This window comes from Eucalyptus grandis, chromosome 11, assembly GCF_016545825.1.
Source record: "Eucalyptus grandis isolate ANBG69807.140 chromosome 11, ASM1654582v1, whole genome shotgun sequence".
NCBI lineage: Eukaryota > Viridiplantae > Streptophyta > Magnoliopsida > Myrtales > Myrtaceae > Eucalyptus > Eucalyptus grandis.
In genome coordinates, this window is record NC_052622.1 from 42257109 (window position 1) to 42271608 (window position 14500).

At 39.2% G+C, this 14500-nt stretch overlaps 1 protein-coding gene and 1 long non-coding RNA gene across 4 annotated transcripts in view; one reads left to right on the forward strand and one right to left on the reverse strand.

Moving 5' to 3' along the window:
- LOC104426550 (dnaJ protein P58IPK homolog) overlaps window positions 1–14500 on the forward strand; it is a 99767-nt gene that overhangs the window by 84784 nt on the left and 483 nt on the right. The window contains exons 1-8 of one of the 2 annotated variants that reach the window (XM_010039652.3): window positions 10100–10364; window positions 11199–11361; window positions 12359–12560; window positions 12712–12872; window positions 12944–13037; window positions 13196–13408; window positions 13552–13632; window positions 14205–14423. In XM_010039652.3, coding sequence (XP_010037954.2) covers window positions 10235–10364; window positions 11199–11361; window positions 12359–12560; window positions 12712–12872; window positions 12944–13037; window positions 13196–13408; window positions 13552–13632; window positions 14205–14423 — 1263 coding nt within the window. In that variant the 5' untranslated portion in view covers window positions 10100–10234. Of the gene's footprint in view, window positions 1–10099; window positions 10365–11198; window positions 11362–12358; window positions 12561–12711; window positions 12873–12943; window positions 13038–13195; window positions 13409–13551; window positions 13633–14204; window positions 14424–14500 lie in introns of those variants that run through there. The other variant, XM_039305674.1, reaches the window with a different exon arrangement.
- On the reverse strand, window positions 5095–7037 carry LOC120290021. 2 transcript variants are annotated; one of them, XR_005547893.1, is made up of 3 exons: window positions 6758–7037; window positions 5694–5776; window positions 5095–5363 (listed from the first exon to the last, which is right to left on the reverse strand). It is a non-coding gene; the product is annotated as an uncharacterized LOC120290021 (long non-coding RNA). The 2 variants fall into 2 exon arrangements; XR_005547894.1 differs by having other exon boundaries at window positions 5660–5776.

Here is a 14500-nt window from a genome sequence, read left to right on the forward strand (position 1 = left end):
AAAGGGGGGTCGGCAATTTTATTCTCAGAGGACTAGAGAAAATACACGTGAGAACACGAGAGAGTGCGCTCGTGGCTGCCCCTTGTTATTCCGTCGACATTCTCCAACGAAGTTGCTGTCGAGTCTAAGAAGCATCCTTGATTGTGCGACGAGATATCCCCTATTGCCTCCCAGTCATTGTCGCCGCATCTAGGTTTTGTATCACTCTTGAAAGATCCAACCCAACTTAGAGCAATTCAGAAGTCAATGTATAAAGGAGAGCTTGATCGATGAAGTCAGAATTTTAAGGATCCACTTTCTCAACGCACAAATATAGAGAAAGGAGGAGACTTTGCGGCGGTGGTCTTTGCCTTGTGGAGTTCAAGCCGAAAGAGGCAAAAGAAGGTGTCGTTACTTTGCTGTTCGCAGGTCCAACTCCACGTTGCAGCCATCGCCGTGCCAGTCTCTGTGTCCTGCGGCATTCCCGACGTTCCAGGAGCACCCTCGAAGCTTTCCGTTGGTCTGGTTCATAAGTGAACGTCTCATACTGGCCGCCTCTCCGCAACTTGCAGAATTTCTGTTTTTTTTTTTTTTTTCGTAGGTTATCTGAAGCTCTTGCTGACCGCATCGTGAGCATCATCGAGCGCCGCAAGCACCACGGCTGAGTCACCGTTCAGCCGTGAGTCTCGACGAGGTCTCGCTGCCCATCCGTGAACCATCACCGCTCGCCACCGTGAACCATCGCCGCCATCCTCCAATGATGCCCACCAATAGACGATCTCCAGTGCCCAGCGAATTTCACCACAAGCCAAGCGTCGTCGTTCCTTGAATTCACGGTATTCGTGTTTGCAGGTGTCTCCGTGAGCATCGGTCATCTCCCACGGCCGCCCCGACGTCCATTTAGAGGCAATTTAATCGAGTCATCCATTCGCAAGTCTTGAACCCGCCGCAACCGCTTTGATGATTCTCTGAACAACTCAACTGACACCAGATTCTTCAATGGGCACAAGAGGGCGTTCCCAATACAAAAGAAGCGGTGAAATTTGTCCTGTTTTGCCCAAGCCTTTATTAAAAAGGCGAAGCTTGATAGCAAAGTGAAAAGAAGCTGAAGTTCTTGGATAGAATTCCAAAGTACTCGGTCTTGTGGAACACGTCCGACGATTACCGAGCGACCGTGCGTGCTACGGATCGTCGATCTTCCTCACTGTGATTCCCGTGACCCATCATCCGTCCGAATTTGGAAAGGTCACCCGCGCGACATTGTGATTTAGTTAAGACTATTTGATTTTCATATATGTCTACCTAATTTGTGATATCACAATCTTTCTTTGAATGTTTGATCGGTATTGTCATATTCAAGAAATCTCTTGATCCCTCATGAATTAGGAAATTTTCCTAATTTCACAACGTGCATATGATTAATGGTCCGATTTCACGCTTGAAATACGATCCGCAATCATACGGAAAAATCGCCAATCCGATCTCACGCTCGAAATACGATTCGTGATTTTATTTAAAAATTGATCAATCCGATCTCATGCGCGAGATACGATTCGTCAATTTATTTCCCAAAATTAAATGGACATGGTGATTTGGTGCCGTGCTGTTCTTGATGCCTTTATTTGATTGCTCTCGTAAAAGAAAAACCCAAAAAATATATATTTGAGTCAGACTAGGTTCATGATAGAATATTACTTGTTTTAGGGGTTATTTTGCATGTTTAGAATAGGAAATTTATTTATTTCGAATTCCTTAAATAAAAATCCAAAAAAGATGCATTCATTTAGGATGTTAGTTTTTTTTTAAACTTGAATTGCACGTTTAATTATTTAGCAATTTTAATTTTGAATTTTATATAATAAAAAAAAACACTAAAATCATCACGCATATGTCATGTAGAATTAGTGCATTCTTTGCACGTCATTGCATATGAGGATAAGATTGCGTGTTTTTTCAATTATAGGTTTAGATTAATTTTTTAGATAGATTGCATCCTAAGTTAGAGATTGCTAAATTAAGATAATATCTTAGTTTAAATTAGGATATTCTTAATATAAGTTGGATTGATATCTTAATCTAGCTAGATAATTTTGCATTTTTCTTAATTTCGAATTTCATGGAAAATACCAATAAATTGCCTTAGAATAAATCAATTTCATTCCTTAGGATAGACTGCATTTTATTTATGTCATATAGGTAGGTCATATTGCCATGTCATATCATTTTATGCTAGATTAGTAGCATGCATTGCACGATTCTCATTAAATAAGTGAAAAAAAAAATTGAGTAATTGTGTGTCAATTAGAAATTATATCTAGGATTGTCGATGTGAATTCTGTTCTAACACTGCAGATATTTTCGTTGCTATAAGGTAATCTTTTTATTTGCTTTCTTGAGTGTTAAATTGGTGGTTTACGCACTCGTGTGATCACCTCATATGTTAAGGAAGTGAATTAAAATTAATTCAAGCTGCTTACAAAACATTTTTTTTCGAAATAAAAAGAGAAAGGTACTGAAAGGGCATTAGAAAAGTCTAGTGTAACTAAGTCCCCATACCCAAAGTCTCTGGTTTGTAGAAGTAAAATAATTCTTACTTAGGTGTCTAATCGACCTACCGTAAACTGATTAGTGGCAACTCCCTTTTTGCATGCTAAATATTTGAATCTAAGTCACGAATTGGTATGGATTTGGGAGAGCCCGAGCTAATTCTAGGCATAGCAATCCATTAGCCAAATTCTATGTGGTGCACCCGAAAATTTAGTCACGACAATCTCACAACATCAAGCTCCTTGATATTGAATTAATGATCACACCGATACAAAAGCCAATCGCTCATTGGAAACTCAACTATATCTCACAAGGCCCTCTAACAGGGAGCACGCCGGGAAAGCATTATTCCACTTCTTGTTAAAGGGTTACTAACTCCCGGTCCTCAACTCTACAGGTAAGGGTGTCAGGAACCGAACTGAAAACCAAACCGAACCGAACCGAAAAATTCGATTTTTTCGATTTGGTTCGTATTCGGTTTGGTTTTCATTAAAAACCATTTTTTTTATTGGTTTGGTTTTTATCAGTTAACCAAACCGAACCGAACCAACAAACCGATAAAACCATTAGCCAATCGCTCATGGGAATTGGATTGTTTTTTCCTTGATTGTTCATGTTTGGTACAGCAATTTTGAGTTTGATTTTGCGGCGTGTGATTGGAATGCAATCTATACAAATCGCTGAAACTGCCACTTGAGTGTAGAATTTGCATTTAACAGAACAATATCGCTGTCAGATTGGCCATTTTCAGTTCATTCTTGATCTGACATGACATGGGTAATCACAATCTTTATGCTGACCGCGGCATTCGCATTATCAAGCGTCGGGTCATGTTGCTTCTATTGATGACCAAGTAGAAGTCCCTCTCTTCTGTCATTTGCATTGCAAACTTTCTTTTCCTCAGTACCGATAGGTAGCTTAACTATACACTGCCAGTGAAGACCCAAGAGTTTTAAGATGGACTTGCTTTCTGGATCATCTAAGCAAGTGCCCATGCATGTCATATCTCTTCCAATCCTCATTACTGAAGGTTCATGACTTTGGATAAATCTTCCTCTAGTATACCAGTATAGGCTAATCAGAGTGGCACTCCTACGAACAATCGAATTCGATAGGGCACGAGTTTCTGAAATGGAACTCGTTCAAGAGTAGAGTTGCTAATCCTTCCCAAGACATAACTTGCGCTTTTAGAGAATTTGAACTCTGAAAATTGCAGCGATACGGCCATTTAATTCTCAGGCAATTTTTCTGTGGGAGCTTTTGTTTTCTCTATGACATTTGCAGTTCTTTAACTGCAAAATGTGGACGGTATGGATTATCAAACTGAGCAATTACTTCAGAAGAAAAAGTTCTTCGTGGTTCAAAGTAGCATTTTTAATTCTTGAAGACATTTAGCTGGGATTTACTTTGAAGGCATTTTGACTCCTTCCTTGCATTTTACATGCTTACTGTTATATGACAGAACACCTAGTATGTTCCTCTGTGTGTTATCATTCTCTCATGTTGTTCACGTCTTGGTTACGTTTGAATTACAGGCTTGGATGTCATAACAGCAATCGCTTCCATTCCAACGTACAAACCCTCCGAGATTATCCGCCAACTCAATGACTTGGCGTACAAACCCTCTGAGTATATTTACATTTGCTTTTCTGTTGGATACAGAGGAGGTAAAGTCCAAATGTCCGAGGATTACACATGCAGATCTATACCAGGTGAAAAGACTGTGTAAAGGATTGGTTCTTCTGTCTTACATATCACGAGTTGGCTCACCAAATAGGTGGACAAAATCATTCTTGATATAACAAGCTTAGTTTGAAAAAGACTTCGAATTCTTACCATGTAACTTTGATGTTTTCTGCCCTCCAGCATGCAACATCTTCAAAACTAATATGCATGCACGTAGTGAAGCCCTTAATTGGCATAACCCACAAATTCTCTAATTTCAGATGCTTTAGGAGCAAATCTTTATCTATCTTATTTTTAGTCCTCTGGGAATTTAGTTCTCGGTTGCTTATAGGAAATCTCCTCTGTCTAGTTCAACTGGTATTTTTCTTGGTTGTTTAGTGGTTGAATAATGTTATATTTAGCTGATCAATTCTAGTGGTTACTATTAAAAATGGTCTATCAATTGTGAGTATTGATCATTATGAGCGAAATGCCTGTTTTAGCTAGCAGGAGTTGTTGCAGTAGAAGGCACTGGAGGTCCCACAATCGACTTTGTTCCCGGAAGAAAGGTACTCTGTTTTAGCTGTATGTGAGCAAGATAATTCTCACGAGTGCCTTATTCATTAAGTTTTTCTCTATCTGCAGGATTCAAGAGTTTCTCCAAACGAAGGAAGACTTCCAGACTAATTTAGATTATTTTGAGTTGAACAGAAAAAGAAAAAGAAAAAAAAAAACGAAAAACGAAAAAAAACAAATGCAAAAACCGAAAAACCGAACCAAACCGAACCGAAATTGGTTCGGTTCGGAAGTTTTTTCTAACGGTTCGGTTTCGTTTTTCAAAAAAACCGAACTGAGTCAAACCGTTGACACCCCTAACTACAAAAGAGTGTCGCCACAATACATGGAACTTCCACAGGAGTGCACGCAGATCTGAAGGGCCAAGGCTAATCAGCAAAATCCTCATTCTCATGGTAACAACTAGAACCCTGTGAAAAAGTTAAGTCGAGTTGTGGAGATCTATATTGATCAGAGGAGATCGGAAAGTCCTACTACAATAAAGATCGATTGATATTCCAGGAACCAGACCATCGAAAAACACTCCAAGGAAGCAGGGCACCATAAAGTCCAGAAGATGGGATCACACAATCAAATTAGGTAGCTTCTTCAATCACCTGATAAATCAAAAAAGGGCCTGCATCACCATTTGCAGTTCAAAATGTATATAGCAAAAGCTATGACTTAGCTAAAATTAGTCATCAACATCTAACTAAACAAAGCCCCTCTATAATAACTACCAAATGAAGTAAAATGAAGACTACATAACTTGTTTCATTCTGGAAAAATGAAGAGAAGGCTGCATAACCTCTTAAGCACCTGTTCTTATCAACTCAAACATGACCGAAAAGGGCACTCAGACAAGACTTTCTCAGAGAGATAGAGAGAGATAGAGGGAGAGAGAGAAACTCACGTAGGTGGATGCCACACGATCCAACAATCCTCACCTGCATATGAAGACAGTCCTTCCAAATTCTCCATATAACAATAGCCAAGCAGGAAAAATCATACCACCTGTACCCAACAAAACCTGCACAATAGAAACAGGCAAACTTAGTCGATGCCAGAGGTAATTCAATTTAACTCTAGGTCCCAATGGTATCAAGCCATCATGCTTGGAACATTAAGGCTGGGAGATACTATAAGCCTAGTCTGCGCAATTTGACACCCTCTGTGATTCTCTTTTCGATGACTTCAGTGTTTCTGCAACTTTACATTCATCGGGCATTATGAAAAACTAAATCAAATGTACACTTTTATGTGCATCATAAAACAATGATTAAGTAAAAACTATGTCCACTTTAATTGATATGAATCTGGTAGATAACCAGAAAACCATAAGCACTGGGCAGGTACTTACTATATATAATCATTGCGATATGCTTGTTGGCCTATGTGAAGATGTTAATATACTCTCAAGCCTAAGAGAAGGACTTTCTATTCGAGTATCTAATTGGTAAAAAATGTCCATATTAGACAAATAAACCAGCAAATGTTCAGAAAAAAGCACAAATGGGCATTCTTTGTGTGCAATAGGTGCTGCTAATTTTAAGGCCTCTTGGAGGCAACGTGATAGTCTAAACCCTGAGCAACTGGCTTTCTATGTGAGTAATTGATGGATCATCATTGCCACTGATTTTGCATAGAGACACCAAAAAGAAATGTTAGACGAAGAAAAATAGAATGAATACTACCGGTTGTCTTAATCAACGCATTTTCATTTCTGCCATCAATCTTCAGTTTAAAAATTCCACGACATCTGAAATGATCATCGCGTAAAGTAATCCTATTGTAATATCAAACCCTCCCCACATAGAAACCTTCCCAGTATCGATAGTTCACCACCCTGACTACATCTCGAGAGAGAGAGAGAGCAAGCAAGGATCCTGTAACTAATGGTGTAACTTCTTAAGTATTCATAACAGCAAAGCTGTAGCATATAGCCTAGGAGAAAGATGAAAACAACAAGGTAAAGGGTTCTAAATAGCAACTTCTATGACCAATAAAGTACCAACAGACACCGTTTAGAATCGCCATCCTCGCGACAAAATAGGATCAACGGACCTCAGCCCAGCGATCACCAACTCAGTGGGAGGAAAAACTTCCTATGATGCATGAAACGATCAATTAAAGGGGGGGCCACGATCCACGATTCCATCGCAGGTCGCCGCCGCGAGCGAGGAAGTGAGAGAGAGAGAGAGAGAGGGATTTTGTCCGGCCAGACGATGAGTACAGAAGCATTTGGGTGCGTTGCAGAGATGACAATTGAAGAAACAAAAGGAGAGAATTTGTTTGCTCTGCCCAGAGTGTATTCGCTCTTCCGAGATACGCATTTCAATAGTTGCATGTTTGGTAACCATCCAAACAGTGATTCTCATTTTTGTTCTCGGGAATAATTTGGAAATAAAATTGCGTTTGGTAAAATTTTTGTTCCTAGAAATAAATTTCTATTTTTTTCTAAAATTAGATTTGAAATAGAATCAAGAAAAAAAAAAAATTTAATTCTTGTTCCGGAAATAAATCTAAGAATCAAAACCAACTCTTCTTCTTCTTCTTCTCTTTTCTTCTTCTTCATCGACCATCATCCGGCGGTTGCCGTCCGCCACCGCCCACCGCCGCTCTGCCGGCAACCGGTCCAGCGAGCTCGCCGGTGGTTAGGCGGGCCTCGCCCAACCCAGCAAGGCTCGCCTAGCCCCGCCGGTGGCTAGGAAGCCTCGCCCAACCCCCGTGAGGCCGGCTCCGCCACCGACGAGGCTCGGCCGATGAGGGCCGGCGACGCTTCGGTGAGGTGGCCGACTCTCGTCTAGCTGGTTCTTGGTTTGGCGACCGGCCACAAGAAGAAGAAGAAGAAGAAGAATAGGAAGAAAAAGGAAAAAAAAAAAATAAAGGAAAAAAATAATTAAAAATTAAAAGAAATTGATTTGGAACATAATCAATGAGCATGGTATCAAGCGCAATTTTATTCTAAAATCAAAAAATTTGGACAGATTACCAAACGATTTAAAATGCTTAGAAATTGTTCCGAGAACGAATAAAAAAGAATTATTTTTATCGAATGCATTCTGGAAACAAAATCGTTACCAAACGCGCCCTAACTTTATGCTCTTTAATAATTAGTGAATCCTTTTTTTTTGTTGAATATAATTGGTGAATTAGATTATATTAGATTAGGAGATTTTGTAACATAGATCATGCTTTTTATCGAGAAAAAAAAATCGTATGTATTTTTACTATTTTACTATTTTTATAAGTATAACTTACATAACCATCGATAAAAAAAATAATTGATATTAATATATTAGAGAATTCGGTTGACCAATTTTAGAAAACCCTATAAAATTAAAGCAAAGAAACATGATGAAGGAAGTAACAGAGTTAATTTTTAAGTAGGAAAAAAATGATGAGTTGATTTTATTTTTAATAAAGAAATTGGGCAGGAGGGGTGATCACTGTGGCTCTTCTGTTGATTGTGATGTGTATGTATGGGCGTCATATTCATGGATAGTGAAGGTAAGGGTATGTTTTCTAACTTGAACTCGTATTTGATATCAACAAACTTTATTTTGATTTATGATCATTTTAATGAATATCCTGGATACTTATTAAATATTTGTATTGAGGGGATCTTCGATCTTCAATGTGTAATCGGGTATATTATAATGACAATCAATGTATTAGGAGTCACAATATTTTTATATTTAGTTGCATAATAAGTGTTTTTGAGACACTTTTTAAGTAAATCTTTTTTGTATCGAGTCTTTATGCTCTTTAAAGAATAACTTCACCGCTTCAAATCGAGTTAGTAAGTTCTTCGAGAGGAAAAACCTAGTGGAAATTTCCAAGTATCATGCAAAGAATACAATAGACCGGTAAACTTTTTAGTTTTGTATGATCAATTTCTAAGTTCTTTATAAAGAGAAAAGTTCAACAAAATCCTCCCATTGGAAATTTGCCATCATTACTATAAAAAGCTGCTTAAGAGCACGTACATCAAATCAAATAATGTATAAGCGAAAAAATTTCTGATACTCTTTCCAATAAAAAAAATTCAAGATTCAACTAATTCTAGATTTTGAGCTTGGTCGCATTTTTCATGTAAGATTTTGGACCAAGTATTCTTTTTCCCCCTCTCATTTTCCGTCTTCCTATCATATCAATTTCGACATTTTGCTTTTGGCTTTTCTTCTTGTCTTTCTGACTTTTTTTGCCACATGGTGCATGCAAGGAGACTATATAAAGAGGTCAATCTATCATGTCCATGGTCATCAAGGCATTAGAGGGCATCGTGAAAGTTCAAGAAGACTTGGATTACAACTTCTTTGCTCAGCCTTCCACTGGCGGAGCAATGAGATTTAGTTCAATGGACATCAAATTCAATGCTACCGCCGCATTATTACTCTCAATCCTAAGTGGTCCACGATGACATAGCAAATTTATAAGAACTTTTCTTCAGAGAAAGTGCCGGCAATTGAATTTTCTATCTACAAGGACTCTAGCTTGTTATTCTCTTTTTTAAGCCCCAAAAAAAGCCTGTGACATAATATCATTTATCGTTTTCACTTTGCTAAAAAGTGGACTTTGCCATAACTTGGCGAAGGATTGAGTTGATATACTGCAATTGGGTTTTATTGCTTATGTAGAAATTTATCGTGCTCAAGTTTATTGTATCCAAGTCGTTTGTGTAAAGAGCTGCTAAAAGACTAGTGAACTACTAATATTTGCTCAAAAAAAAAAACTACTAATAATGTCTTTTGGTAGCTTTTTCATGTCATGGATCCAAATCTAATTTGCTTTTTGGTTCCAGCACCTAATATTCTTTAGATTCAATGTCTCCCTCCATATCTTCCTCATTTCAAAATTAATTGGCTATTTTTCAGTCCATTCTACGAGCACGTGATTAAAACCAATAAAGATAACCAAGAGAATTTCATCATTGGTAAGTTTGGATTTTTCCTAGTGACTAAGTTTGGATTTTTCCTAGTGACTTATATTGTATCGTAAGTTAATAATAATCTCAACTTCCAGCTTCTCAAGGATCCGTTAGGTCACTTCGGGGCATATGTTTGCCAAAAATAGAGAACCGATATGTCTGGGCATTCAAGATTCGACTTTCCGATCTTTAGATAACACTAATCGGGTTATAAGAAGCTTGTTCGGGTCTTATTTGGTAACGGAACTTCTCGCATAATTAACGAAAGTTCAAAGCGATCTGACCTGGCTCTCCCGGCCATGCCGTGGCGCCTCTTGATTGAACCTGACTACGGCAGGTAAACAAACCAGAGCCCACGTGGAGCTCGCCCATAGGCCCGAGCTACGTGTAACCTCTCGCGAAGTCCTCTTCTCCTCCCTCTTCCCGGCACGAACTCAGTAGCGACGGAACTATTTCTTCTTCTTCTTCCTCCAAATTCCTCTGCCTCGTAGTCTCCGAATCGGAGTCGCCATAATAAGTTATCTATCACGAATCGCGCAGGGAGACGAAAATCTCGCGATGAATCTGTCGATCTTCTCCTCGGCCATGGAAGGCATCGCGTGGAGGGGATGGCTCTACGCGGCGTTCATTCTGCACTTCGTGTTCGCTTGCCAGTTCCTCCTCCTTCAGCCTCTCGTTTCTGCCCAAGGTACGTCCCTCTCGCTTAGATCTGCGAACCCGTTGCCGGATGGAGATTCTTCGAGGGGTTTGTCGCGTGGGGATGAATGGGTGGATCTTTTTGTAGGGATCCTCTCGGGATGAGGCAGGAGTTTGTGCGGAAAAGGCGAAATTAGATGGACTTAAAGAGTCTTGAAATGTTCGTGCCGGATTAAAAATCTAGTTTCGGAGGGATAGTTTTGGCTCTTATGTGATGCATGTGTTGCACGATTGATGAATTTACTGCCTGTCTGGGGGACCGGGGCGGTTTATCTAATTCTAGTTCGTCGTCGTCCTGAGGGCGGCGGCATTGTGGGACTTTCCATGGGTCGAGATTGTAAGATTGTAGAGCAGTTCCCGGGCCCCAGGGAGTATTGGGTGGTGCGTTGGATTGAAGTACGTTGAGGTTAGAAGGGTCTCGAGCAATGAAGTACTTTCTAATCTGCTCATGCTCTTTGATTGCCAATAGTTCCCGCATCAGTTTCTTCGCGGATCTTGTGGATTTGCTAGCAAATTGGCATTAGTCTTATAAGAAACCTGTATGTTAGCTTAAGACTCACTACCATTCTTCAGTGGTGTGCCTAGTCTGAAATATCTTGTCTGTACATGGTTTGTTATGTCCAAGTAGACAACTGGTTTAGTGGAGAAAGTAATTCTTACACTTTAGCAGAACTACATTGGACAGCTTAACGACTGTAGGTTTTTGTCCACCAAATTGGAAGGATGGTTCTCATTAATGATTATGGTATGCTTTAGAATATATTTCAGTAATTAATCGCTGGCTCATATGTTTCTTTGGAATTTTTTTGGCTATTGGGATGCGCAGATGGAAAAGCTGATGCTGCTGACTTACTTGATAGGGCATCGCAAAGTATCAAGGTGAAACGTTATAATGAGGCACTTGATGATCTTAATGCTGCCATAGAGGCAGATCCAAAACTTTCTGAAGCTTATCTTCATCGTGCCTCCACCCTTCGGCGGCTATGCAGGTCCTCTTCTTATTTTGTGTTTCTCCCTCCATATTTTGGTTTCAAAATAGCACATTCTGTCCTATTTTGAGCTCATGGCATGGAATGCTTCTTTAACTGTTGCCATGATGCCTTTTTTGGATATAAAGTCACACATTCATGTGATATAAGTTGGAAATTTGAGTTATTTAGACTATCAAGCATAATTGAACATATTAGCCATCCTGCCACCATGGTACCTCCACCTTTAGCACCACCTCATGCACCACTACAATCACCCATCACCGCAACCATCGTTACTGCCAACGATTACCTAGCATTGCCATCACCACCACTGGAAGTCCACCATTCTGTCATCACCAATTCTACTCAACTGCATGTGGTCCCTTTTCTAAAATTATTGGCACAATCATTCATAATTGTATGTAGGTCCCATTGACTTAAATGATTTAGTGATTTTTGACTGAAATTAATCAATTGAATTCCATGAGGTTCTAAATGACTGAAAATTGTCAACTCTTAATGAAGTTATTAAACACACCTTGGACTTGTGGAGAATATAACCAAAGTGCCTGGTCTGTACCCTAAGGCAACATGTTTTCCTCCAAACAAGTGCGGATCTCCATGTTTGGTTAGATTATTTTCAATATTTGAATTGTGATCACTATATTCTTCTTTTGTTTTTTTAAGGATGCCTAATTTCACAGGATAGTGATTTTGTGGAATAAGGGAAATGCATTATCATTTAAAGATATGGAAGAATATGAGCTGATCGTGAGACTACTTCTGCTATATGATTATGAGATCAATCATATTCAGTGACATGGAACATGATGCTGCTGTTGGATCATTTTATGACCTTGCCTCTGATTCAAAATATAAATCGAGACGGATGTTATGGAAATAGGAGGAAGTTAATACGTTCGCTTTTATCTTTATTACATGAAGAGGAACTGACCCTCCTCCCATTTCTGATTGGAGTACTAATTATGATTCAGGCAATTTTTGGCTGATGTAGATACCAGGAGTCAGAATCGAGCTACAGAGAATTTTTGGAGTTAAAACCTGGAAATAAAGCTGCAGAAAAGGAACTCTCTCAACTATTTCAGGCACGGAGTGCTCTCGAATCAGCAATTTCTCTCCTTGACTCAGGAGATTATACTAAAGCTTTGGAATATGTTGATAAGATTGTACTCGTCTTTTCTCCAGCCTGCTCAACGGTAGGATCATGATCCATTTACTTGTTTTAGATTCATAGACGATGGCAGTATGAGATTGCCTTCTGATCTGGCTGACTTTTGGCCACTGTATGCAAGTCCTTTTTAGTTATTGTTTTTTCCATTAAAAATATATCCTCTGTTGTATTTCCAGGCCAAAATTTTGAAAGTGAAGTCGTTGTTGGCAACTAAAGACTATTCCAGTGCCATCGCTGAGTCTGGATTTATTCTCAAGGAAGACGAGAACAATTTAGAGGCGTTATTGCTTCGTGGCCGTGCCTACTATTATTTGGCAGATCACGATGTGGCTATGAGGTAGGTTATTTATAGTGTATCGAGTTTTAAGGATCTGCAGTTATTTAGCATTGACTCATGTTTTTTATCAGGCATTATCAGAAAGGTCTCCGCCTGGACCCCGAGCATGCTGACTTGAAGAAAGCATATTTTGGGTTGAAAAATTTGCTCAAGAAGACTAAGAGTGTGAGTTCATTGAATTTGCAACCATTTAGTTATGTAGGGTCTGTCATGTGTATTTTTTGTGGGATTGTCACTAAATGTGTTTATTTCAGTTTAACCTATTAGAATTCATCAAGATGATTGGTTCTTTCATTTACTGAACTTTCATTTGTTTTATTCAGGCAGAAGATAATCTGAACAAGGGCAAATTGCGACTTGCAGTAGAGGATTATAAAGGAGCTATTGCTTTGGACCCCGATCATCATGCTCACAATGTACACCTTCATCTTGGTTTATGTAAGGTGTTGGTGAAGCTTGGTCGGGGAAAGGAAGCTTTGACTAGTTGCACTGACGCACTTGACATTGATGGAGATCTTACTGAAGCTTTAGTCCAGGTATGCTGTTATTCTTTTTCAGTCACCCTGAAACTGTGATGACCTCTATATATACCTTTGGTAGCCTCTCATTCTTTCGAACAGAGATAATTCCTTGATCAGTATCTATAATGCATACTTATGAGTGTTTATTGTGTTTCTAGAGAGGCGAGGCAAAACTTCTAACTGAAGACTGGGAAGGTGCTGTGGATGATCTAAAGTCGGCAGCTCAAAAGTCACCTCAGGTTAGTCGCGCTATCTCTGTTGTTGATTTAAGGTTCCCATGTGGATTATATTAAGTAAGCCCAGTACTGCAGATACCAGAAGTTTTTATGTCTTCTACCAAAGGAAAATATGTGAACAAGCTTTAAGGTTACGGTTGTGTTCTTCGGAATATATGGCTATAGAATATAAGCTAGCTTATTGTCCGGACATGCATTTTTAAGCCTCTTTTCCAGAGCCATATAATTTTGGGCTTTTGTTATAAAATACAATCCTGTTCGCCTGTTAACATCGGCAGAGCGGAGATTGAAAATGGGACTCTTCTTTTGAGAGGTAATCATAATGCAGCAGTGACCTTTTCTTTAAGTAATGCTTTTGTCTTTTCTTAACTGTTAAATCGAGATTGACTGAATGCATCTCTGATGGCCATCAGATTTGTCTACCTTAATGAGGGGGTAAGTTGATTATAATGTTGGAATTAGTGTAGAACTAACTTTTGTTTGCATTCATTTTATTGTATACCGAGATCTGACTGATAAAGCATCAATCATGAACTCGTGCCTTGCCATGAAAACTCTAACCGCTGAAAATGCAGGATATGGCTATTCGTGAAGCACTTATGAGAGCTGAGAAAGCGTTGAAGATGAGCAAACGGAAGGACTGGTACAAGATTTTAGGAATTTCAAAGACTGCATCAATTGCTGAGATCAAGCGTGCCTATAAGAAGCTTGCTTTGCAATGGCATCCCGACAAGAACGTGGAGAATAGAGAAGAGGCAGAGAACAAGTTCCGAGAAATCGCTGCTGCATATGAGGTTAGAACCATCATAGCTAGCACTACTTTTAAGTTAATAGTTTGCAGGTTTTCAACTCCATGATAGCTCTGAAATGA